General features: G+C 42.4%; 1 protein-coding gene across 1 annotated transcript; it reads left to right on the forward strand.

Annotated features, from left to right (window-relative positions):
- Positions 1–1,068: 1,068 nt before the first annotated feature.
- LOC134751265 (titin-like) lies at positions 1,069–21,992 on the forward strand (the record flags this gene model as incomplete). The annotated part of the gene is made up of 9 exons (XM_063686648.1): positions 1,069–1,200; positions 1,959–2,151; positions 2,487–2,741; positions 6,941–7,161; positions 7,682–7,920; positions 8,381–8,582; positions 9,017–10,814; positions 13,727–15,289; positions 16,334–21,992. Coding segments are annotated over 9 exons (4,665 nt in total), but the record flags the coding sequence as incomplete, so codon positions are not given.
- Between the last annotated feature and the right edge of the window lie 3,515 nt (positions 21,993–25,507).

The following is a 25,507-nucleotide window of genomic DNA, read 5'->3' on the forward strand; positions in this document are numbered from 1 at the left end:
TGGAAATAGCGCCTTACTGACAAGCGACAATAAGTACCCTTTTGGTTGAGAATGGCACATATTTCGACCCTCTATTTTGAATGTTTAGAGGTCAATTAAAGATGTTATTTTAGTAGAGAATTGCTTTATATTTGTTAAATAATGACTAATGAGTTTCAGTTCAGTTTCAGTTCTTTATTTGCTTTCTTAAGATACAAGCATCATGCAAAATTGTATACAATAAAATAACTTAGCCTAAATCATGCATAACATTCAAAATGAAATTAACCGATTGAGTATAGAATAATGTAACCGTTAAAACACAGCAACACTAGCATGACTGGAAAAAATCTTGGTAAATGTGGTAACATAATTTGTTTGATCGTTTTTCTTAACACAGTAGAAGACGAATGACGTGACTTAATAAAGAAGTGCTTTTTCATTTGTGAACTTCCCTTTCACACACATCTTTGCGGTGACTTTGTAAAGATAGCCCGGGCGCTCTTTGAATTGAGCAAAAGTTACCTTTGATGATCTGCGCCACCGTCCACCGGTATGCACAGGCCTCATCTCAGAAGAACACTATAGAGGTAACAAGATGACCGAACGGGTTGATCTTGTGGAAGTAGTCTGTAGTAGAAATAGAAGAGAAATCGCTATTTTCTATGTCTATCGCACGCGCTTAATTATATCATCGCCAGCATCATCGGCGAAACAGTAATATAATTATACGTGCGCGATAGAGATAAGAACAGGCTGGTAAATATACGAAATTATCTGTGCTTAGCGTCCTTACTTTAGTATACTTGCTTTGATGTTAGAAATTGCTTTAAACCAAACGTACAATTCCAGTATGGCAGCGGACAGCGACGGGCTAGGCTCGGCGGGCGGCGGCGCGTGCGGCGTGGTTGTGACCTGCGAGGGAGACCTGCGCGACCCGCGCTTCCCCGCGCACCTCCGCCGCCTGCTGCGCGAGCTGCGCACCTTGCTCGCCGAGCCGCACCCCAACACACTCAAAGTGAACAAGGTATACTGTCGCCTGTGGGCCTAGGACTTGTGTGATCCGCGTTTGAAGAGAGAGCGTTGTAGCTCGAGCGTGAGAAGCTGCACTCCAACCTATCCCACTCCTATCCGCGCTTTCCCGCGCACCTCCGCCGCCTGCTGCGCGAGCTGCGCACCTTGCTCGCCGAGCCGCACCCCAACACACTCAAAGTGAACAAGGTATACTGTTGCTTTTTCACTCACTTGTACCCAGTGCGGCCTGGGATGCTGGGACTCCAAATCTTACTTAATTTGGCTCAAATGAAGAATGAGTGTCTATAGTTCGAGATTGAAAAGCCCTACACTAATACACTCAAAGCATAGAGTAACTTATACTAGAGTGGTACTGTCATAGTAAATTTTGTAACCACAGTAAATTCACTGCCATCTATCGACACATTTAAAACTAAAAATGAAGATTTTTAAAAATACGATAAAATGTATTTAAATATGGATAAATGTTTTTTTTTTATTTGCATAAATTATTTTTATGATTTTGATCCATGTTCTTTCACTGATATGCGTTAAAATTGTTAAATAACAAACGAAACCGTCAACGCCATGAATACGACAGTAGGCCAAAGCTAGCCCCTCTGAACGAGAATCAAATTTTCTTGATTTTTCGAGGCACGTTTTTTCCTTAGACTGTATCCATCTATTACGGAGTTATATCTATCTTTGCTCAAAGTGAACAAGGTATATACTGTCTCTCTCACTGTCCGAGTAGGCTTAGCTCATGAGCGCCGCGACAATCAGCCAGTGTCATTCATTATAAATGATATTTTCATAGAAATTTAAGATTAATGTTGACATTACCACACTTTGTCATTGCAAATGCCATGCAGAGCCATTCATAAAGCCGTAATTAGCGTCGGGTACTATGAGTGAATTATGTTACGTCCTACTCGATGGTCATACTAACACACTCTTTTGTCCAGGTGGAGCCGTGGAACTCAGTGCGTGTGACGCTATCCGTGCCGCGCGCGGCGGCGGCGCGCCTGCGGGCGCTCGCGGCGGCCGGGGCGCCGCAGCTGCGGGCGCTCGGCATACTGTCCGTGCAGCTCGACGGCGACCAGGCCGTGTCGCTGCGGCTGCAGCACGGGACCGAGCTGCGGATCAACACGGATGAAGGTAGTGGTAAGGCTCAATTTCATCATATACATTTCATATAACTGTCTTGCAGTTTGGCAGATTAAGTAAATGTAAAATAGGGTTTATTTCGCCAGATTTTTTTTAAAAATACATTTCAAACATTCGTCCGCCATATTGTTATTTCTTGACAGATTAGGTATCCCGAGGGAATTGTAGATTTTCTTTTACAATTCATAACTTCCGCGGTAATAATATAAGCCTTTGTCCTTCAGTGCACCTGCAATCTGAGTGAAATGAGATCTTTCTCGAACATGCGTGATGAAAAATATAAAAACGTACCTATACCTACGAATTCACACGCTCGTATTTTCCAGATGCGAGCACCTCCCGCGCTCAACCCAACGCCGAGCTCCTCTCGGGCCTCGGCGGCATCGGCCGGCTCCTCGCCGACGACGGAGCCTCCACCAGCGCCGAACCTCCCCGGGACAACTTCAAGAGTCCCAACACTGTGTGCCCCATGGACGGGAAACTGCCGCAGAACATACCTACCCCTACGTCGGATAGATGCGAGTTTCCGTTCGGAAGTATGACGCAAGCTAGAGTCATACATCGGAAAGAGAATACGCTAGGTAAGACCAGTTTATATCATAAAAAAATAAATTTACACTATTGTAGAGTGATGTGACTTGTGTCCCAACACTGTGGCATGGACGAGAAACTGCCCCAGAATATACCTACTCCTACGTCCTACGTCGGACAGATGCGAGTTTCCGTTCGAAAGTATGACACAAGCTAGGGTCATATATCGGAAAGAGAATATGCTAGGTAAGACCAGTTTATATTTTAAAAAAATTGATTTACACTAAGGTAGAGTTATGTATAACTTGTGTCCCAACACTGTGGCATGGACGAGAAACTGCCCCAGAGTATTCCTACTCCTACGTCGGATAGATGCGAGTTTCCGTTTGTCGTATAAATACAATTTGTCAATGAAACATACTTTCAATTGATACCAATTACGCTAAGAGCTAGAATCACTAAAAATGTAAGTGTAATTTTTTCAAAGGCGAGAATTTTAAGTGGAAAATTTTAAAACAACGTGTTAGATTGTAACGAAACTTTGCGCATACAATGACATGAGGTATATCTATGTCTGTAATAAGTTTATATAGCTTCAGCTTATAAAACAAAAGAAATAGAGCAAAAACAAGTTTTGTATGAAAAACAGTGACCAAGTCCACCGGTGGTCGTTTTGATTAGGTGGTCAACGTGGAAAGGAGACTGACATAGATAGACAATAGAAAATGTCACTCATTTTTAAAGTTGCATAGACATAGTATATACAAGTAGTTATAGACGCGCCACCGAGCGACCGGGGTAAGAGAAATTCATATAAAATTTGGGCAGCATAGGATTTTTTCTCTTTCACTCTTATAAATTTCGGTATTTCGCCATCGCCTCCTACATATGATGCCACCCGGTCGGTGATAAGGACAAAACGTGGCACTATTTTCTCTTTCCTCTTATAGGAATTGCAATAAGGCTATCTTTCTCTATCAAAGAGTGTCAGGCCCTTGAAAAGTTGCATATGACCATCTCTTTTAATTTCATTACATTATCATTTCTATCATTATACTGAGACAAAGTTCTATGGAAGCTAAATGGCGATTAACTGATTAGTCCACTGATAGGAGCACAAACAAAACTTGATTCTAGAAATGATGATTGATGACTATTGCGTGTCAAGCTCAATCAGTAACATAAAATAAAAGGTCAAACTTTTGCTTCCCTGTCTTGAAATAAGATTAGTCTTTAAACAAAATCTATTGCTTTAGTAAAAAGGCGTACAGGTCTCGCGAAGCTCAGATGAAAAAGGGTATAAGTTCTGCCCTAGTACCTTTTTAGGGTTCCGTACCCAAAGGGTAAAAACGGGACCCTATTACTAAGACTTCGCTGTCTGTCTGTCACCAGGCTGTATCTCATGAACCGTGATACCTAGACAGTTGAAATTTTCACAGATGATGTATTTCTGTTGCCGCTATAACAACAAATACTAATAACAGTATAAAATAAATATTTAAGTGGGGCTCCCATACTACAAACGTGATTTTTTTGCCGCTTTTTGCGTAATGGTGTACGGGAACCTTCGTGCGCGAGTCCGACTCGCACTTGGCCGGTTTTTTTTTTCACCTGTATCCCTTTTCAGTAGAGTCACAGAAATATTAGGCGTAAAGTAAGTAGTACCAATTATATCATACATGTGGATCTTTGACTTTGTGTTTGTATTTTGTATGAAACTTGTTTAAATATCCTGCCTAAAGCCACCTGAGTCCCTGAGGCCTTTATAAAGGATTTAATAAAAATAATAATGATAAAGCTCTTTATTCCAAACGTTTTACAGTTTCTGTCTACATTAATTGATGCTATCTATTTACATATTTTAGTTTTTTAGTAGGTATTTGTTTTGGTTAGTGTAGAATTTAATTTATTTGTTAGTAGTATTAGAGTAAAGTTTAAATCTATGTTAATTTCGTTTGGACGTCCAGTTTTGGGCAAAGGCCTCCTCCATATCACGCCATTTGTGTCGGTTTCTAGGATTTAATGTTGACATGTATTGTAATATTGAAATTAAAAAAAAAAAATATTCGTAAAAGCCGAGAGTCCTTTAGGAAGTTTAAATATTTAGCTCTTAAAAATCGGGTGATGGTGGCGTGATCCTGAGAGCCAATCGCTTGCCAACAATCCGAAATATCTCTTTCTCTCTTTTACAGACGCTATTCTTAGTAAAAAAACGAATGTTCTCGTCAATTCGCCGTCAGGTGTCCAGCAAGAAGTCTGGTCGCGCAGGTGGAGGGAAGTCTAATCCCAAATTTATAGTTGGTCAAACCAAATTATCAGTAAATAAGAACAAAAAAAAAAACTATACTCCTTTTCTTTTGGGTGCTAGTACTAGTGTAAGACAAAGATAGTATGATTCTCTCTGTCTATGTTTGAAACGAGACAGTCCTTTGACAAACTATACTTCTCAATCCTGTTTGTTTGTGTCTAATGTTTTATGTCATCAGTATTTTGTATGTTATTTCTAATGCTGTTATTATTTTTGTCGCGTGTAATATAATAAGTACAATTACGTTTAAGCCCTTTGGGACTATATATGCTAATAAAGACCTTACACTTGATTAAAACAAGTTACTTTGCGGAATTTAATGAAATTAGATTATGTTAATACAAAGAAAAGTAATTTTATTTTTAATTATTCAAAGATTTAACAAAAAGTTATGTATGCAAAGATATACCTTGTAAAAAAATATTATACTGTGAGACATAGTCTAATTTTGCTACGTATATTCTGTTTTTTTATTCCGTAGACTAAAATGACATTTCATGTGGTACTAAGAAATGTCATGTCTTATACATGACACGTCATTTTAGTCTACGGAATAAAAAAACAGAATATAAGTTACTTGCTGAAATAAGTACATAAAGAAAGTTTTTGATGTGTTTTTAACAGAGGAGTTCTGTAAATTTTGTTCTTTTTAAATATAAAAACATTTTTAGAAGCTCTTTGGTTATATTTTCAGAAAGATACCTGATCTCATAAAAAATGACACATTTTAGCAATCAAAGTGAAGAATTTTAGTATAGTTGGTCAAGCAAATCTTTTCCGTAAATAGGAACAAAAAAAACTACTCATCCTTTTCTTTTGGGTGCTAGTACTAATGTAAGACAAAGATAGTATGATTGAAATGTTTAAAATTAGACAGTCCCTTGACAAACTATAATATAGATATATTGTCGAGATATTCAAACAATATAAAGTTTAGGACTCAACGCTTATCACTACATAGTATAAAACAAAGTCGCTTCCTGCTGTCTGGATGGATGTCTGTCCCTATGTATGCTTAGATCTTTAAAACTACGCAACGGATTTTTAATAGATAGAGTGATTCAAGAGGAAGGTTTATATGTATAATACATCAGCATTGCACCCGTGCGAAGCCGGGGCGGGTCGCTTGTTTCTTTATAAAGGACTCTTTATGCCAACGGATTTTTTTTATCGGGACTCAGGTGGATAGAAATTGCAATTGGGATTATCAGATTTACTTATTGCGTATTTATTAAACTCTTGTGTTATTCTATCTGAGGGCTCTGTGAGCTTGTGAGCTGTAGACCGCGACGCGAGCTCATATGACTGCCATTTCACAAAAATCCATATTCACAAAAATTCATGAGAAACTGTTGAGAGATGCGCCTTGTATAGGTCAACCGGGCAGACATATGAAAGCATTTTTGCAAGTGACAGGTACTACAATTTTTTTAATTAAAAGATACATGAAAAAGAAAAAAAGGTTTAAACAGGACTCGAATTTGCCTTATGTTCCAAAACTTGCCCAAAAATGTAGATAATTCGAATCTTAGGTATTATGGCATGACCCCACGTCGACTTGAAATTTAGTCATTATTGGAACCGCGGCCGTGGTAGTGTAAAAAATCTTGACAAAAAAATAGGTTAGGTATTTTGGTATATATTTAAATAAATTTGTTTTGTATTATAAAGGTATGTGTAAGTTCAGTTTCGACAGAAAAGACTTGAAAAAGATAGGTTCTTTATTTAGAAATATACGGTAACGGACACGTCACCAACCAGCTATTAATATTTTGTAGTTGTTAGTTTCGGGATCGGCTAGGTGGAGATTTATACCGCCTAAACCAGATTTACATGTAGTTTCGGGTTGTACCAAAACTGTTGACATTTTTTTACAGACTTGTAGACCGAAAAGGCCTAAATTTATGATATATTAGAGCTAATAAACCACCTCTTCAACAGGTATACCCGGCCCCGCGACCGTCCGCCCGCCGGCGGAGTTCCCCCGCCCCTCCACGTCGTTCGCGGGCCCGCCCCCGCCCTACCCTGCCAAGACGCCCCCCAACGTGGCCATGTCGTCGCCGCTACTGGTGAACCTGCTGCAGAACGATGCCGCCGCTCCTGCGCCACGACCCAAGCTGCCCAAGCCGCACACGGCGAAGCTGGACACTCAGGATGGACAGGTGGGATTTTATACATTTTGTAGAGATATTACCTATGGAAATTTTGATAGCGACCCGACTTTAGGCATTTTATGTGAATGTGATGCACTGAGGTCCAAGCTGCCCCAATCGACCAAGCTAGACAGTGTGGACAGACAGGTGAGATTATTGTTATGACAACTTTTGACGCATGATCTGATGATGGACACAGTAGGAGGTGGCCATAGGAACTCTGGGTTTGTAATGAGTATTTTTAGTCATAGGAAATTGAACATTGTAAACAGCAAGTTACGTTGCATATGAATGCCAAAGTCGTGTACACTCAGCGTCAAATACTTTGCAGCAACCAAAGTAGTCAAATAGTTCGGTACACCATATATTTAGTATGGAGTAACGAACTATGGCTGCTACAGAGTATTTTGGTCAGGTGTAGAGTCTGTGCGGAAAGAGTCGTAGAATGTATTGGTTGCCATATATTCCACGACTGCTCTTTCCGCACCGACTGTATAAGCTTGGTAATATCCAAACGTCCGTATTCCAGATGGAGCTAGCCGTCGGCCGCCTGCCGTTTGAGTACCGCGCGCCACGGCCGCCAATGCCTCGGCCACCGGCCTCGCCCGCGCCGACGCCGCCGCCGGGGCCGCCGACACCGGGGCCGACGCCGGGGCCGCCGCCGGGGCCGACACCGTCGGCTTCCCCGCGCCCCGCGCCGCGCCCACCGCCGCCGCGCCGTGTAGCGCCGCCGCAGAGGCCGCAGCTGCCGCAGCAGCCTGTCTACAGGTTGGTAGCATCGCTATTACTTATTTGTTGCGTGACTTATATATAAAACTTCGACGCTACACTGGGGAACGACGCTACTTGTGGGTGGGTTGGACATGAGAATTTTCTGTTTTTCGATGTTGAATGTCTTTTGGCACGACATAGCCAAATTTTATGGCTATTCGAATATTATACATATACTTCCTTTATACAATTGTATGGTCTATAACAATCTATATTTAAAAATGAATAATAATATGATTTATGATATAATAATAATAAAAAGAATTCAGCCTATATTTTGAATTATTTTTGCTGGGCACAGGCCTCCTCTTCTTCTTCAGTCGGTCCCTCAATGCTGAGGATCGTGACATCAATGTCCTCTTATGATATGTATAAATATGTATTTTCGAAGTCATGGCTCATGGCAACTGTATGTCGCAGTTTTATAAGCAAACACTTACTTATAATTTCCCCACAGGGCCCCGCTAACGCCCGGCACCGCCGCCGCCGGCCTACGGCCGCGCTACCCCTCCCCCGGCTACACGGCGGAGTTCGCGCCTCCGCCGCCCTACAAGCAGTACCCAAGGCCGCGCCTGCAGCCCGTCACCCACGAGGACCTGCAGGCCCTCATGCCGCCCTCCACCACCTCCATGGACCAGAAGACGCAGTCCAGCTTCCAGGTGAGGAACTTTCAGTCACACCACGTGGACGGATCGAAATTTCGTTATCTTACATCTCTTTCACTCATATTCGAGCGATAAAGAGGCAGATAGCGAAATTTCGGATTTGCGTTTCCCGGTAGGTCCTCTGTAAACAAACCGCCTTGATGCATCAATGTCATATTTTATTATCTCTATAAACTTGTCAAAAACCTGTTAAAGCTACAGTATGCACTCTGGTGTATTGCAGTAATATCCCCTATTTGTTTCTATCTTCTTGTCAAACATTGGATTTGTAAGGCCTCAGTTTTCGGTCGACATAGTGCCATAGTGTCACAAGTAATACAAGGGAAACTAACATAATTTAAATGAAACACTGCACGCATACCAACGGGAGACCTAGGCCTTAAGCAATGAAGTTTCTTCACATACTATATTCTGTGTTAATTTCGCAGGAGTTCCAACGTTACCAGCAGCAGTACAACGCGCGGCAGCGTGCCGCCTCGGCTAGCGCGAGGGCCTCCGGCACCACGGCCGACTGGAACGAGCCCTACCGGGACTCCCTCGCGCTGTCGCTGCCCGACCTGCCCGATATCGACCTCGACCAGCTGCAGCCCACGCTTGACGTGCTCGACGACTCCGCGCTCGCCTCCATCTCCGACAACCTCCTGTACACCGAGTCGCGCGAGCAGCCGACACCCGACGCTATACTCCAAGAGATCGCCGGCCCTTTCAACGGGCCGTACGAGTCGCCCGCGCCGAGCGTCAACTCCCCGAGCCTCCCGAGCGCCCCCACTACACCCAATACACCCAGCGCCCCGCCGCCGCCAGTGCCTTCTAAAGACAACATGCCCCCTCCCCCCGCGCCCCCCGAACCCGCGCCCTTCCGCTCCCCGCCCCCGCCCCCGCCCGCGCCCCTGCGGCCTACACCCCGCCCCGCGCCGCCCGTCGCCACCGCCACCGTCGGCTCCCAGGCTACCGCCCGCGAGATCGAGGAGCAGAGCAAGCAGTACCTGATAAAGACGCTCATGCGCGACGACGCAGACATCCCGCCGCCGAAGGAGGACAAGAAGCTCGAGGAGCTGACGGTGGCGCAGTGCAAGCGCGAGGGCGGCGAGCCGGAGATGTTCGGCATCGCGAAGACCACCACCACCGAGGAGGACTCGCGCCCGGACGCGCTCAAATTCCGGAAAAAGGACCCCCTCGCGCAGAAGGGCGGGAAGCCGCGGACCACCGGCGCTAAGGAGAAGCCCGCCACGCTGAAGGACAAAATCGTGCGTGACGTCAAGCCCGCCAAACCCGCCCCGCCGCGGCCGACCACGACGGCCGAAGCGCCTCGCTCGCCGGGAGAAAAAGAATCCTTAAAGCTCCGGTTAAAGTTGGATAAGAACGAGCCCGTGGTCCAGCCCGTCTACAAGGCGGACGTCAGCTTCACGAACCCGCGGCCCGGCGAGCCCGAACTGCGCGTCCCTCCCCTCCACATCTCCCTGCGGGGCCGAAACTCCGCCGTCATCAAAAACTCCAAGAAGGAGAAGAAGAAATTCGCCCCGGGGGACCTCCACAAGAAACTCAAGATAAGAAAAAACTCTGAGTCGGACGACAAGCATCGCCGCGAGGAGGAGACGCCCTCGAAGCCGGTCGAGCCCACCGAGAACTCGAAGGACGAGTATCTCCACGTGAAGAGCTTAAAACTCAACAACCACTATGAGGGCGACTCGATAAAGACCGAGATCCCCGGCGACAACAACGTGGTCTATCGCATGAAAACGATATCCAAAAACGCCCACATAGTCACAAAGGACTACAAGCATCTCAACAACAAAGTCCAGAGCTTAGACAGTCTAAAGAAAAAGAAGTCCAAACTGCTCACCGACAGCGGCAAATCCATGGAGAAGGACCGCGACAAAGAGTGGAAGAACGACATGCTAGACAAGGAGGGGAAGTACGCCCAGAACGAGGGCTATAGAGAGACGCCAAACAACCACGAGGTTAAGAAGAAGTTACCCGACAAGGACGCGAAATGTGATAGTAAAACGGACAGCAAAGAGGAACCGAACAGTGAGAGTGTTAGTGGTGCTAGTGAGTTGGAGAGTAGGTTGCTCAAGTGTCATAAGGAGCGGACGCTCAGTGCGGACGAGAGTGCGGACAAGTGCAGCGATGACAATAAGCTCAAACGGACTGTGGACGGCGTCGTGTCGCCCAACGGGCTCATCACGGAGAAGAAGAGGAAGATTAGCCATAGTTCCTGTCCAGGTGTGTATGTCTGCTTATGAATATTGTAAAGGTGGGATACCTTTACAGCCTTCTTTGCTGGACTATATTAAACCGAGGATTGATGAAGATAGTACAAAATAGATATTACAATTAGTTGTTGTATGACTGTCCCTTGCAAGTGGTGATGCTGGGATTAGAGTTGGTCAAGCAAATGAGGTTGGAAAGGTAACTGACATTTACAATATGGGGCATTTTCTATAAAAAGGGACCTTATTGTCGATGGCGCTTACGCCGCACAGCGTCCCGCGGCATTGTATTTATATTGGAGCATCGTTAATAATGGCGTAAGCGCCATCGACAATAAGGTCCCTTTTTATAGAAAATATCACATATTAGTGTAATGTTTACAAGCACAGGGTTGGTTATTGATTAAGACAAGTGCAATCTTAGGGGCATCTTTGCTAGTAACAATAACAACATACTGAAAAACAAGCTGGTACCTTTAGCCTGTTAGGATCAATTTTACACAAATCAAGGTCAAGATTATAAATTAGTATTTTGTGTTTTTTTTTTCACTTTAACTGTTTAACAGACACCAAAAGATGTATGAAAGCAGCCAATGTGCTCAAGGACATTTTGAATCATGCAATCTAACATCTTGGCTCTTTTCTGTATCTGATGTCAAGTGGAAGTCGTAAATATGTATTCATTTTTTCACATTCTTCCATTTATATATATTTGTTAAAAGTGTATACATATTTATAATCTTTATCTCTACTATACATAAGATAAAAGCGGCAAAGGAACAAACATTAAATATTACTCTTGCATGCGGCACATCTATAACATGTAAACAAATCCACCATAGAAAATAAAAATGTGCAGTGTGCTAGAAACATGTTTGTTACATTTTATCTCAATAAAGGAATGGAGTGGTCACCGTGTACACCTTCGATCGTTCATTCACCTTTCTAACTTTTAAATATGCTGAACAGGCAAATCAACAAATGTACTATTGAAGATGTTCGTGGTTACAGCCGAGGAGTGTGCTCACTAATATCTTTGCAACTGGGTGTTAATAAAGTGACACCATTAGTTCTAAATTTCTTGTGTTTATTATCCTAATTAAATATACATATGGTATAGCTAAAACTAGATGATATATTTATTTGTAGTGTCTATTACTTATTAACTATGTAACTTGTTGAAGTCCTTTTGGATTAAAATGAAATCACAAATACTATTATGGTGTCTCTTTATTTTGCACGGAGTAAACCATGGCCAAATACCTAAGAAAAACGTATATAAATAGGAGATAGTATAAGTACTTACATGCACAATGTACACCCAGCTGCATAAGTAGCTTGCTGTACTTTTATATGACATACTAACGCCGCGGGCTGGACGCACGCGGCACGATCTTCGGCCATCTGAAGCTACCTAACGAACTTAACCTAAGTTTTACTTAATATTACCCATAACATGGGTATATTTAATTTAGGTAAACTTAAGTTTACCTGGGTATACCTAGTATTACCCAAGCCTTTTGGGTAAAGCCCGAAAATTTAATCAACATCTACATTATTACCTAGCCAGTGTTGGGTAGACCTAGGTGTGGGTAAACCCCGAATTTTCGGACATTACCCAAAAGGCTTGGGTAATACTAGTTATACCCGGGTAAACTTAAGTTTAATCAAACTTCTAACATTACCCGTAACATATACACTTGAATGAACCGGTTTTGGACGACAGCGGACGCAGCGCAGTTCAGTCCGCGGCCTTACGTAAATTTGTTCTGCTACATTTCTAATAAATAAATAAAAGTGAGACAGTAGTGAAACTTCTTAAAAACAAGATTGCCTTCTTTACATCTTTCTGTTCTCTAATGTTTAACTAAACGTCTCAATTCTCATTTCCAAAATGAATTGGCTGCGCGTAGCAATTCAGTTTCTGTATATGTCGGCAGCCGATCGTAAGACCAGGCAGATCGTGAAAATCCTAGGCATATCGTACGTATCGGCTAAACGTGAAAAACTGTCTTTCTCTATTTCCTATTTCTGGTCAGCTGAAGCAACCTAACGAACCTATCCTACCTATCTATTAATTTAGTGCCAGTTGCACCATCCGCACTTGACAGACTAATCAACGTCACCCGTTGCGCCGCGGCGGTTTACTATGAAACTTTCCATACAATAAAATTTAGCCAACTGTTTAACGATGACAAACAGTTTGGTGCAACTGTGATTACCGTCAAAATATTACGATCTGCCTTATCATACAATCAGCCGCCGACATATACACGAGGCATTTACACAGACCGAGTCGTTTTTCGAGGCAATTTCTTCGCGAGGCTGCTTGTTATAGGTGGACACGCCTATTAACTTCTTTATGATTAGGAATACTTTTTAAGAAGTTTGAGTTTATAAACCGTAAGACAATATAGACTTTCTGAATCACTTATAGTTTACAATAAAAAAAAACATCATATCACATCATGGTTTTCGTAAAACTGGTGGATTAACTATCTTGTCTGTATTCTGTTCCGTTTAACAGGAAACAACAGTTCGTTAAAAGAAATCTACCTACCTAATACGCTCTACTAACATACTCAGTAGTTGACAAAGACATAAAGGTCAGGTCATGAAAAGGGCTTAAAGGTACTGTTAGTATAATGCAAAAAAACTGGGTTTTAAGGAGTGATCCAGGACTTCCAGGAGTCATAACCAAGCAAAAGTTAATTCACCCAAAAAACGAATAAATTGGAAAATAAGGGTCGGTTGCACCAAATTGTCTGTCACCGTTATAGCGTTTGCAAAATTTTATTGTATGTGACTTTTCTTAGTTCTCTGCCGAGTGATGTCGATCAGTCCGTCAAGTGTGGTTGGTGCAACTGGCCCTCAATCTCATCACGATGTCCTTGTCCTTCACGTGCCGGTATGATTTGCTTGCAGAGCCGGTGGGGTCCACCAACGTGGGCACCGTGCGCGTGTCCCCGCCGCGCGCCGCCGCCTCCCCGCCGCGCCGCCGCGAGCGCCCCAAGGACAAGTCCTACTGCAAGCTGGTCGCCGAGCGCGCCCGCCAGGCAGCAGGCCAGGCGCAGGACCGCCAGGACCGCCCCGACCGTCCCGACGACAAGTTCGTCGCGCGCTCGCCGGGACAGGCTCAGGGCGAGGACTCGGGCATTGAATCCATGGACGCACTGTCAGAGAAATCCCCCAACCAGGCCAGCCAGAGCCCTCCCGGCCCGCAGCGGAAAGAACGCCTCGACATGCCGCGCTCCACCTCCCCTACCTCCGTACATCGCATCATAGGCGTCCCTCCTCCGGCCTCGGATGAGCTCCTAGAGAGGTTGGCGTTAACCGCACCCCCGAGGTACGAGCCGCCGCCCGATCTGGATGATCTAGGCGATATAGAGGCGGAGCTGGCGAAAATGCACGGCGACCATGACCAACCTTCACCAAAAGTTAACGGCGATGACGCGCCGCGCAGACCCCCAGATCCACCCCGACCTCCCACTCCGATCTGCCGCGACCCTGACTCCGAACCGCAGCCGGAGGAAAGCGTGAAAGAGGAGCCAAAAAAAGAGAAAGTAGACGATTTTGATCCGCTCCCGAGCAGGGTCAGCCCGCCGTTATATACGTATTCGAACCAGGAGAAAGGCGCGACGGAGGAGGTCAAAGAGGAAAAACCTGTAGCAGAAAACGGCGAGGCGTCGGAGGAACACAAGGAACCGGACCCTAAACTGGAGAGGCTCCCTATAAAAGCGGATTTCCCCGATAAAAGTCTACTGGAGCAACTTCTCATAGAGATCCCCACTCCGGAGTACGTGGCGAAGAGGCCCGAGTCGCCGTCCCCGTCGGCCTTAGAGAGGGTGGCCAGGAGTAGCGTCCGGACGAGGTCCAGCAGCAAGATGAACAGCCCCGCGGACGGACCCAAGACACCCCGTCTCAGCCCCGGGATCCCCAAACTGGAAACGAGGTCCGACTCCCCCGCGCTCCAGAACCCCCCCCGCAATTGCCTCAGGAGCGGCTCAGTAGATAAAACTAGCCCGAAAACCGTGAATACGGTCGCGACGGTGCCGGTCAAACCGGCGCCCGGAGCGAAACGGAAGCGGAGAGAGTCTGAAAGCTCCTGCGCGTCAACAATCAGCTGCGAAGAAGGCCTATCACCCGCGGGGAGACCTAAAAAGAAGCCCCGCCGCGTCGACGGCGTCAAACAACCACCCGGCGCCGAAGGCCAAAAGGAGGGCCGAAAAAAGGACTCTGACAGCGACAGCGACGAGCCTCTAATCTGCAAGGTGCGAGGGAAGACGCCAGCGAAAGTAGTCAAAGTGGTGAAGGCGGTGAAGGGGCCGGTGGAGGCGGTGAAGGCGGCCGAGACGAAGGGCTTGGGCGCGGAGGGGGTGAACACGCGGCGCTCGGGGCGCCAGGCGCCGCCGCCTGGGGCGCCGCCGCTGCCGCCCGGGGCCCCCGCGGCGCCCGGAGCGCCCGCCCGCAGGAAAACCAGGAGTGCCGGTAAGTTTTATTTCTATTTTTAATTAAATTAATCTAATTAAACATAAACAAAACAATCCATACTAATATTATAAATGCGAAAGTCTGTCTGTCTGTCTGTCTGTGTGTTCCCTTGTGTGTTCACGCTTAAACCGCTGAATCGATTTAGATGAAATTTGGCATAGAGATAGGTTGAGTCCCTGAGAAGGACATAGGATAAGTTTTATCCCGAAAATCATCCCTTAAGTAAGTAAAAAGCGGGGTGGAATTGCGATAATTAATGAAGTGTCTGCTAATTTGTGTGCATAATATGCTCAAATTGAATAATTGCTATAAGACTTTCTCCAGGCGCTATTCTTACTCTAGCTGGGGTTACTAAGTTCACGCAGACGAAGTCGCGGACAAAAGCTAGTTAAATTATAAACGTTAGCATTTTGAAAGTGAAACTCACTTTATATCTCGACTTTTAACAAGTATTTTATTTAGAACCTACGTCCTACTTGGTTCGTACGAGTTAGTGACATAACAAAAAAAAAAAAAGTGCTATAACTCCCGTGGGAGTAAAATGGACTTTACCTCCCGCTGCATAGCGTGAAATAGCTCGCTTACTAAGCACGTGTAATGAAAAGTTTCTTTTAGGCTTCTAGAAAATTTAGTCGTTTCTATTTGACAGGTGTGTTAGGTTCCCCGTTATCGCCAGAAAATAACCTCCGATCCGACTTGGTATCAAGTTTTCTTATGTTCCTATTGAAGAAAAATACCATGAGAAAACTGAACAATTCAAATCCTTTCTCGGTTGGAAGATCAGATGACGGCTTACGTATGATATGTATGACTACGCCTATGGACTTTCGTCTCATGTCTCACCCATTTGACGCTATACGCTGTTAAATGTCACATTGTACTGGAAGACAACATTTATTTCTAAAAATCTTGGGGCTGTACTGCAGCATTCTGCGTCTACTCAGGTTTCTTTAACCAAGACGCCTTGTATTCTGAAACTGTTCATTTTGGTTCGATAATGTAAATATCTTCAAGCCCTGTAACGTGAATATCTTGTTACAGTGGAGGCCGGTCCGCTGGCGGCAGGCGTGCGACGGCGCCGCACGTCGCGCGACGGCAAGTGACGGCGGCGCCGCGCGGAGCCCCGCCCCGCGCCCCACACGCCCCACACACCACACACACCCCACACGCCCCACACGCCCCACACCACACCCGCGCCACAACACATCCTGCTCTACCCGCGCGACTGATGACCGAGCACTGGAGGCCGGTATGCCACGACTGAACCTTGACGATCGCTGTACCCATACCGTGAGCTCTCGCTTATACTGATGTACTGGTGCCGGCGAGTACGCAGACGCTAGTGACAACCGTGTTAAACTCGTGGTAAGGGTACTGTAGGTATCGCAACGAGAGGCGGGTGATAGGCCTTCCTCGCAGTAACCTTGAGTATTAGCGATTCAGCGTTTTTACGCAGTTCTTTAGGGCGAAAATTTGCAAAACTTACTTTTATATGGAGTTGGACGGCGAATGCAAAGTAACAAGTTGCCAGGCAAACATTGTTTGTATGCGATAGCCATCCAGTGTTCTATCAAACTTAACAGGCAAAATTGTTATTGTGATGCTTTGAAAACATTTATATGAACCAAAAAGTCCATTTGATTAAATGTAACTTAGTTAAAACGCTCGACATTCATTGAATAATCAATACTACAATCAGTCATTTTGCAATACTCTCGCTGCGATGCCTATATAAAGTGTCTGAATTTAATTCTTATGCTTAGGGAACCGCTGTATACTTAGTTCCCGCCCGCTAGAGGGTGCTGTCAAATGTACAGCCTCCGGTGTATGTGGCTTTTGGTTTTAAACTGATTTTTCCTTTCAACCCACAAAAAGATTTAATTATTGATGTGCACCTACCAATATCAAATACCATTTTTTGGTTAGTTTCAAACCTACTAGCTAGTAGAAAAAGTTGACTATTGCATGACCTAACTCTTTTTCATATTGTTTTCAGCTTACGGTTTTTATTATGTGAATGATGAATGAAAACTCAGTTTAAAACCAAAAAACTTCACCAGAGTCGCGTCATTCACTGTACCAAGCTTACCCTTTGAGTCTGACGAAGACGCAATCAAAATTAAATTGTAAATTTAAAAACAAGATGGTTTTTAGTTGGCAAGAGACTACAGGGGCTACGCGTTACTGTGCTTACTTACACGGTGTGCCTTCAATGCGGTTTGCATGAGTGGTTTGAACGTTCGTTGTTCTATTATCAAAATTATCTTATAATTAACCAGTTTGCGCGTGTTTAGATTTGGCGAATCTCAAGTTCATTCGATTAAGGTCTAAATCGGATAGGGATAGGGCGGTGTGCGTGCTTATTGTTAGATATCGTGCAATAATAACGGTCTGAGGCGAGCTAGCGTAGTCTATTCACAATAAATGTCTGTGGTCTTGCTGTGATTCCATACAAGTATGTAAGGAGTGGCATTCGTTGTAACCACAGATATGATACAGAGGATAGCCGATTTTTTTACCCGACACGGGATATCGCGGTCAAATGCAGTGTTGGCACAAATATCTGGACACCTAAAAAACGTAAGGTTGTCTGGAAGAGATCGCTCTTTAGCGATAAGACCGCCTGTTGTCTGCCTCTATTTGATCAATCGTTCTTCTCATTTGTATCTTTTTACTAAAGGGTGCGAATAAAGAGTATTCTATCTATCTATCTATTTTCCTTTGATTCACGTTAAAAAAAGAAGTTTTAGTGTAACCTTATCCAGCCTTTTAATTTGTAACTTGCAAAAATGGAATTTGTTCTTTAGGAATCACAATGGGCAGGGCGAGGTTTCAAGGCTCTAGTCTGCGTGTTCAGATATTTTTGAGCACCTCGGTACATATGTAAATGCTCGTCGGTGACAGTTACTGGCACAAAAGTTGTAACATGTGTTCGATTTATAAGAAAAAGTGTGTATCAAAGTTATTTAGTCAGATATTTTTTTTGGCAAAATTAATCTAAATGGCTTTAAGGTGTTCAGATATTGGAGAAAGCGATATTTGATAGCGATTTCCCGAAAATCCGTCTAAGCGAATATGCACCGACTGGGCGGGGACCAAGTGTGGCAGCGCCACTGTTAACGTGACATTTTCAGTGGAATTTAACGATTATGGTGGCCCTTCCACTCTCCCTAGCACAGTCTGTGTAGACCTTAGGTCCACCCCACACTATCATCTCCCGAGCGTCGGCGTCTAGTCAACTTTATGGCTGCTGCTCGACGCAACGTTGGCGCAACTGCGCAGCGACGCCATTTTCCATAGCGCTGACTAGACGCCGACGTTTAAAAGACGCTAGTGTGGGGTGGCTCTATCTTTGTAGATGTTATCTACCGCATATTTGAATCTAGAATCGTGGACGGCCGGTGTATTTTTACTCGTTTTATTTTTATTTAGTGAACAAATCATGTTACCATTCACTATAATGCACTCGACATTTTAAGTGTAACTTAATTTCTGAGTAATTTTAAGTAAAAGCTTTTGGCGCATTGGGATGGCGTTGGACATGTTTCTGTAGGGAATGTGACCGTGAATAAAAAAAATGGAGGCGAAGAGTAGCCCAAGCAGGAGCCTTAGTTTAGAGGTTAGGTGTATCGTTATTGTACAAAAGCACTCGACTGTAGGCACATTTGTTATATACTCAAAGACATGGAATTTGGCGAACTTGACGACTTAGTTGCGTGTCTTCGACTATAAATAGGATAAATAACCGAGAGATATAAAATGAAATAAATGCATAAAGTTTTAAAACATATTTTCATACGTTTTTGCACGTAACTTGTGAACGCCGCGGCGTGTAGTGCGTAGTTGACGTTTTGGAAGACGCCATTTTGAATTTGACTCTGATTTGAAGTTTTAGATTGTAGCTCTGGAGCGATATTTTAATACTGGTTTTACCTCGATGAATTTTGTGAATCAACTACCTCATTTGGTGGTATTATACGCATGGAGGCTTGCCGCGCGATCGTGCCTTGTCTGTACCTACTGCTGCTGACTACCTCCTGTATAATACTACCAAATGTAAAAGCACTTTAACCAAAGTGGCGTTTCCCCAAAACGCGGCCGCTATTACGATACGATTGTAACGTTAGCGTAATATTTAAGAGAATTCACGACCAATAATTGTAATTTAAATGTGAAACGATACTTGGATAATTTCTTAGTGAAATGATAATAATCGCGACTGAGTGTTTCAACAGTTTGTCTGTATGGGCTTCCAGTATACTAAACAAGTTTTATTTTGACGCCCTTTATTATTTTCTTTCCCTATCCCAATTTTAGAGCGCGATATATTGTTTTAAAGGACCTCTCGATTTGCCGATTAAAGCTGTTTTAACTAGTAATAGAAATTTTAACCGTACCGAATAATTCTCTCTAGAAAATTCAAAGATTTAACAAAAGAACAGTAGAGAATAACGTATTTTTTCGGCAATTAAGAATCCATATTTTATTAGGACATGGTTTTTAACAAAAATATCGGTGTTCGATACCAGTGACCTTTAAATACTTTTAAGCTTTTGTTTTACACTGTAAATAATAGATGGAATTTTTTAACATATAAGTTGCGTAATTAGATGCTAGATATTTATTATCACTTCATACAACAGTCACTTAAAATAGAGTTAAATATTCTTTATTATAAGTAACTGCACGTTTGGTCATGTTCATCGTATAGCCCCCTCCACACTCGTGCGCGAAGCCGCGTAGTCTGGAGCGAGCTTTTGGTGCAAATTAGAGTAATTGGTATTCAAAATTTAACCTTCAATATTTTGCCTTTAAAATAACAAATGAGCCGAGGGTGCTCCCAGCAAATAGATGAACATGACTTTAGGCACAGGCGACATTATGGACGTAACAATTTGTAAAATACATCTTCTGTCACTTTGTCATCTGAACTAGAGGCGTTACAACGTGCCACACAAGTTTTATAATAGAAAAATTGGCGTATATCATTACATGTACATATAAACAAGAAAGTAATTAATTACAAATACACTAAATAGGCGCGACTCAGCATAATCGTGACATAGAGATGGCACTAGTTTTCAGGGCATCCAGGAAAACCTAAAAAACATAGTGTACTCAGTTACATTATTTGTCACAATTATTATAAAATTCGCTTTATAGAAACTTCCATCATATTGCGTCTTAACTTGTTATCCTCATAATAAATTCATGTAACCTGTTGAAAATTAAATTTTCTAATTCAAAACTCAAGGAAATGATTTGAACGATATATTTTGGATGATAAATTCAAATCTCAATGAACGACGACGCTCAATGAGGGTGCGGAGTGTTAGGGTCGGCAACGCGCATGTAACTCCCCTGGAGTTGCAGGCGTACATAGGCTACGGAGACTGCTTAATATTAGGCGGGCCGTATGCTTGTTTGCCACCGACGTAGTTAAAAAAAAATGTAATCTATTTTCCAGTAACGGTTATAATATGCAGCAATCAGAGTTAATGCAAAATAAATGTATAAGACAGCGCCATCTAGTTCAAATGGTAAACAACCGAAGCTTGCACTCGCACGTGTCTAACCTAGTTGTCTGTGCCGTACGGTCGCCACGTCTAGTTTCTGTTCCTAAGTCTCCAGGGACTCTATTCAAAGCAATAATTTGAGGATGTGACTTTTATTTGAGACCGTCTTACGCGGCCTTAGAACCACCCCTTCGCTCAGTGTTCGCTGTTCAGTCCGAGTGATACAATACAAATGTTAGTACGTACATAGTATGTATAGGATATTTATAGTACATTGCCTGATATTGTGCCCTTTAACGTGTGAGGAGCGTGTGGTAGTGGTAGTTAGTGGTGGCCCATCAGCGGGTGTTGTCTAAAAACGTTTGTTTTTTTCATTTGTTTCATAGTGCGGTTGTAAAATTTTATGTATAGATGGGGAAATTAATATATGTTACGTGTTAAGTACGTTCGGTATATGATTTGCGAGGTTTCGTTGTACATAGATGGCGCCTGCTGTAGGTCGGCGTGGACTCCAGTAGGAATGCAAAGCCTTAATGTATTATACAAGCATGAATTGCAAGTGTGTACCATATAATTTTAGTGAAAGGACTCTCATTAACTAGCTCTGTATATTGGGTGTATAGTTATCCTTACTGTTTTTTTTTTCGACTAATGATAGTAATTTATGCCGATAAATCTATATTATACATTTATATATATAGTATGAATAAAAGAGGAATACAAATAGTTTTAACATTATAAATATAGGTTAGGGGTTACACCATTCTTGATATAGCGTATAGTTTTGGTATGTAAACATTATATAACTTGTAAATAGATTGCAGAAATAGTAAATAAAAAAAATTGATACAATAAAATTAACTTTATGTTATTGTAATGTTTTCTAGTTCGTGTTGTTGGGCGCCACCGCGCAATCGATTTAGGACAATGGTATGAAGCCTGTACATTTTCGTTGCTGGCAATTCTATATCTCGTCTGTCCTCTTTTATTGTGCATTATTTCTCTGTAAGTTGCTTTCACTGTCGTTCTACATTATTTTTAAATCATATAATTATATTTCATAAAGTACGATGAGTCATGGTGAATTATTATCATATTATTATGAATGAAAAGAAATAAGGAATATTATTGTTCTGCTATTATTAAATTTGTAAAGTTAGTTTATTAATAAATGAATAAAAATATTTTGTTGTTTTACTTGGCCCAACTATCTTCAGAATTAATGTTGATGTAGAGATAACCTGGATAGTGTTATTACTTTTTTGTGATTTTTTATTGAACCATAGCTTTTTTTTTGTTTTTTTTTTTTTTATAGCACAATGCAAGATTAAAATGAGGTGCATTCATGTAGTTTTACTTCTCTAGCGTCACAATTTTTTGTCGTTAAGCACTATCCGGGTTATAGCAAGTAGAATAATTTAGTTAACTATCTTACCTGCAGGCAAACTGTGAAATCAGTTTTGCAGGAAACTGTATAAATTGTATGTATATATTTTTTGAATAATAAATCTCTCTATCTCTCTCTCTTTATCTCTACATCTGTGATCAAAGAGGATATAATATTATATCTATCTTTGGTACAGTGTAGTGCATAATTATTTTCCATCGTATTTTCACGTAAACTTACGAACGTGTCTTGCTATTTCAATCTCGGTATATAAAGTACTGAGTTTGACTGAACTAGCATGACAAATACCAACGATTCCGAGAAAATACGATGGAAATAGTTATTTGTGCAACAAGAGAGGAAAGTTGGTTTTTCTTGCGAGTGTTTATTTTGAGTCCCGAGAAAGCGAAAGATTCTATAATTGATTGATACTCGCTTCGCTCGTGATTCTAAGGTAGAATCTTGAGCGTAGCGAGGGACTCAAAAACACGAGATGTAAAATAACTTTGCTCTCGTGTTGCACACATAATTTTTCACCTCAGTAGTGAGAACATATTAAAGGTTAAAATGTATTTCGAATTACACAGAATAAACAGAAAAAAAGTATTATAATATGTACGATACGATACGATACGATACGAGACCGGACCGAACCGAACCGGCCCGGACCGGACCGGACCGTACCATACCATAAAAAAAAATCTAATAAAAGTATAAAGTTCATGGCCTTCACTAAATTAAAAAGCTACATTGTTTCATTCCCTGGAGTGAGAAAAGTCGCACTTTCCTCACTCCAGGGAGTGCCGAAAGTAGGCTTGTTCGAGCTGCTGAGGTGAAAACAATTATGCAATACATGTGTATCCGCTTTGCTCTACAATAATTCAAGGTGGGATACCACGATAAGTTGCCAATCGTTAACGCTCTGTAGCGAACGAAACGCAACTGTCTTTGTCGCACTAATATGGAAGAGTGATAGAGAGAGAACTACGCTACAGAGCGTGAACGATTGGCATCTTGTCTACGCACCCTGTTATTATAATACCTGTCTTCTAGCTTAGTCAGTAAGATCCCTATTACAATGAATTATATTGTTTAATTCCAACAAGAAAAACCATTACTTTTAGATTGCAAAATTAATGGTCCTTAAACTATAAAAACATTCATCGCGTCAGTGTTATGCTGAAATATGGCAGGAGTAGTTTTTCTATATTTTTTTATTATGTCCTCTTTTTCCATTATTGAAGCAATTTCGCGTAAGTTTACATATATCAAATTAAATCTGATTAAGATTATGTTCGTACCCTTATGAACACAAAAGATACATGTAACTCCGTATAAATTAAATGAACTCTTGTTTGTACTCCTAATTTCAAAAAGGGCGCTCTTCACTTGCGATTTCCGAACCTTATATCTAAACTCGATAAGAATGTCGTTAGCTAGTTTCACGGTCGGTTCAGCGACATCTAGCGTGATATTGAGTAAACATCTTTGTACGAAAGCTATTCTATGGAAGTACGGATGCGAACATGCCGCCAACCAAGAACTGTTCTTAACTACATGTAAAACTAAACATAACAAAATAATTTATAACATTATATTTAATAAGAATTTTAACTTTGAGCAACATTCATAATAACTAACTAAAACAACGGTTACATTATTGTAAGAGTAACAACTCGCGCTACCTTGTTCAAACCTGGAATACATTTCTTGACATAATTGCTAAAGCTTAATCTTATTCACTTTTCAGCAGGTAGGTACGATTTTTTTTTTCTTTAATTTTTCAGGAATCTTCGACAATACGTAACAACTCTCAACAACTTGTTGAGTCAAAAATATCTTCGCCGTCCGATCGAGTTACTATAGTTTCTAGGTGAGTATGTATTTTCTTTTCCTCTATCTGAGTATTCTTTGGTTTTGATACTTTGTCGTCAATCACCTTTTGTTTCAACCCTTCAGCTTCCTGCGCGGTACTGTGTAAAGGTCCCATGTGGTTAAATTCCTTGTATTCATGGAACACCTTTGTGTATTTTGTTTGCAGGCGCTCATCAGCTGGAAGTTTCCTTTCCAGAGAGTGAAATCTTCGCAACGGTAACTCTCTGGACCCTCCATTTGCACAGGCTGGTTGCTCATCCCGGAACGGTAACCTAACAACGTGGCGTCCGTTCTCATCCCGTGTAGCAGTCGCTTTGTTTATCTCCTCACTCCTCTTATCCTCAGGTGTTAAGATCCTTGGATTGTTGGTAGGTTCTGATTCAAGTTCCCCATATGACCTATCCAACTGTTTCACCTGAGTGTGCATGCTAACCAGCTTGCAGGAGATGTCAACCTTTAATCCTACTTCACCACATATAATCCATCCCAGACACGTTTTTTGGGCTACCATAGTCTCCTGTGGTGATTTGATGAAACCTGTTTGGATGATTCGCGCATAGACCTTAGTTCCCAACAATATGTCTATTTGATTTGGAGTGTGATACTCAGGATCTGCGAGCTCGACACTTTGTAACTCGGGCCAGGAGGTTATTGTTACTTTTGCAGAGGGTTGGTTCGAGGTAACTTTGTCAATCACATAAGCTGTAACTTCAATGACACTGCTAGAGTCGGTGCGCGATGCAATTGTGACTTGAACTGTTGACTTCAACGCTGTAATCTGCTGACCTCTTAATCCCGTTACTGAAACCTTAATTGCAGTTTGTTTTAACCCTAGCTTATTGACTGCAGCTGAAGTTATAAATGAGACCTCTTGAGCCCGGGTCTATTAATACCCTCATTAGTTCTTCCCTTTCCCATGATTTGGCTTTTACTACCGCGGTAGCCAGTAACCCTTGCTGTGAGACTTCATTCATGAAGTGATTTGAAACACTGGTTCCCGGTGTAGCTTCTTCCGTTGAATTTGTGACTTGTGGTATATGAGCTTGTGCCACCGTTTGACTAGCTGATGGCTCCTTACCTTCATTGGCTGGATTGTCCCCTTTTTGATGTAACAACTCTAAGGAAAAAACGTGCCTCTATCAAGAAAAAGTTATACTCGAATAGATGGCGCCAGTCCTGTGGCCTATACTTAGGTAGATGACGTAGGCGATACCGTTTGATATTTCACAATTTTAACACATATCAGTGAAAGAACAATAATAATAATAAAAAGTCTAATATCCATATTTATATACAATTTTTGATATTTTTACACAATTTTATTTTTAATTTTAATCAAGTATCGATAGATGTCAGTAAATGTACTGTGACTACAAAATTCACTATGACAACCCGCTATATTGGAGTGAGGAAAGTCGCACTTTCGAAAGTAGGCTT

This window comes from Cydia strobilella, chromosome 21, assembly GCF_947568885.1.
Source record: "Cydia strobilella chromosome 21, ilCydStro3.1, whole genome shotgun sequence".
NCBI lineage: Eukaryota > Metazoa > Arthropoda > Insecta > Lepidoptera > Tortricidae > Cydia > Cydia strobilella.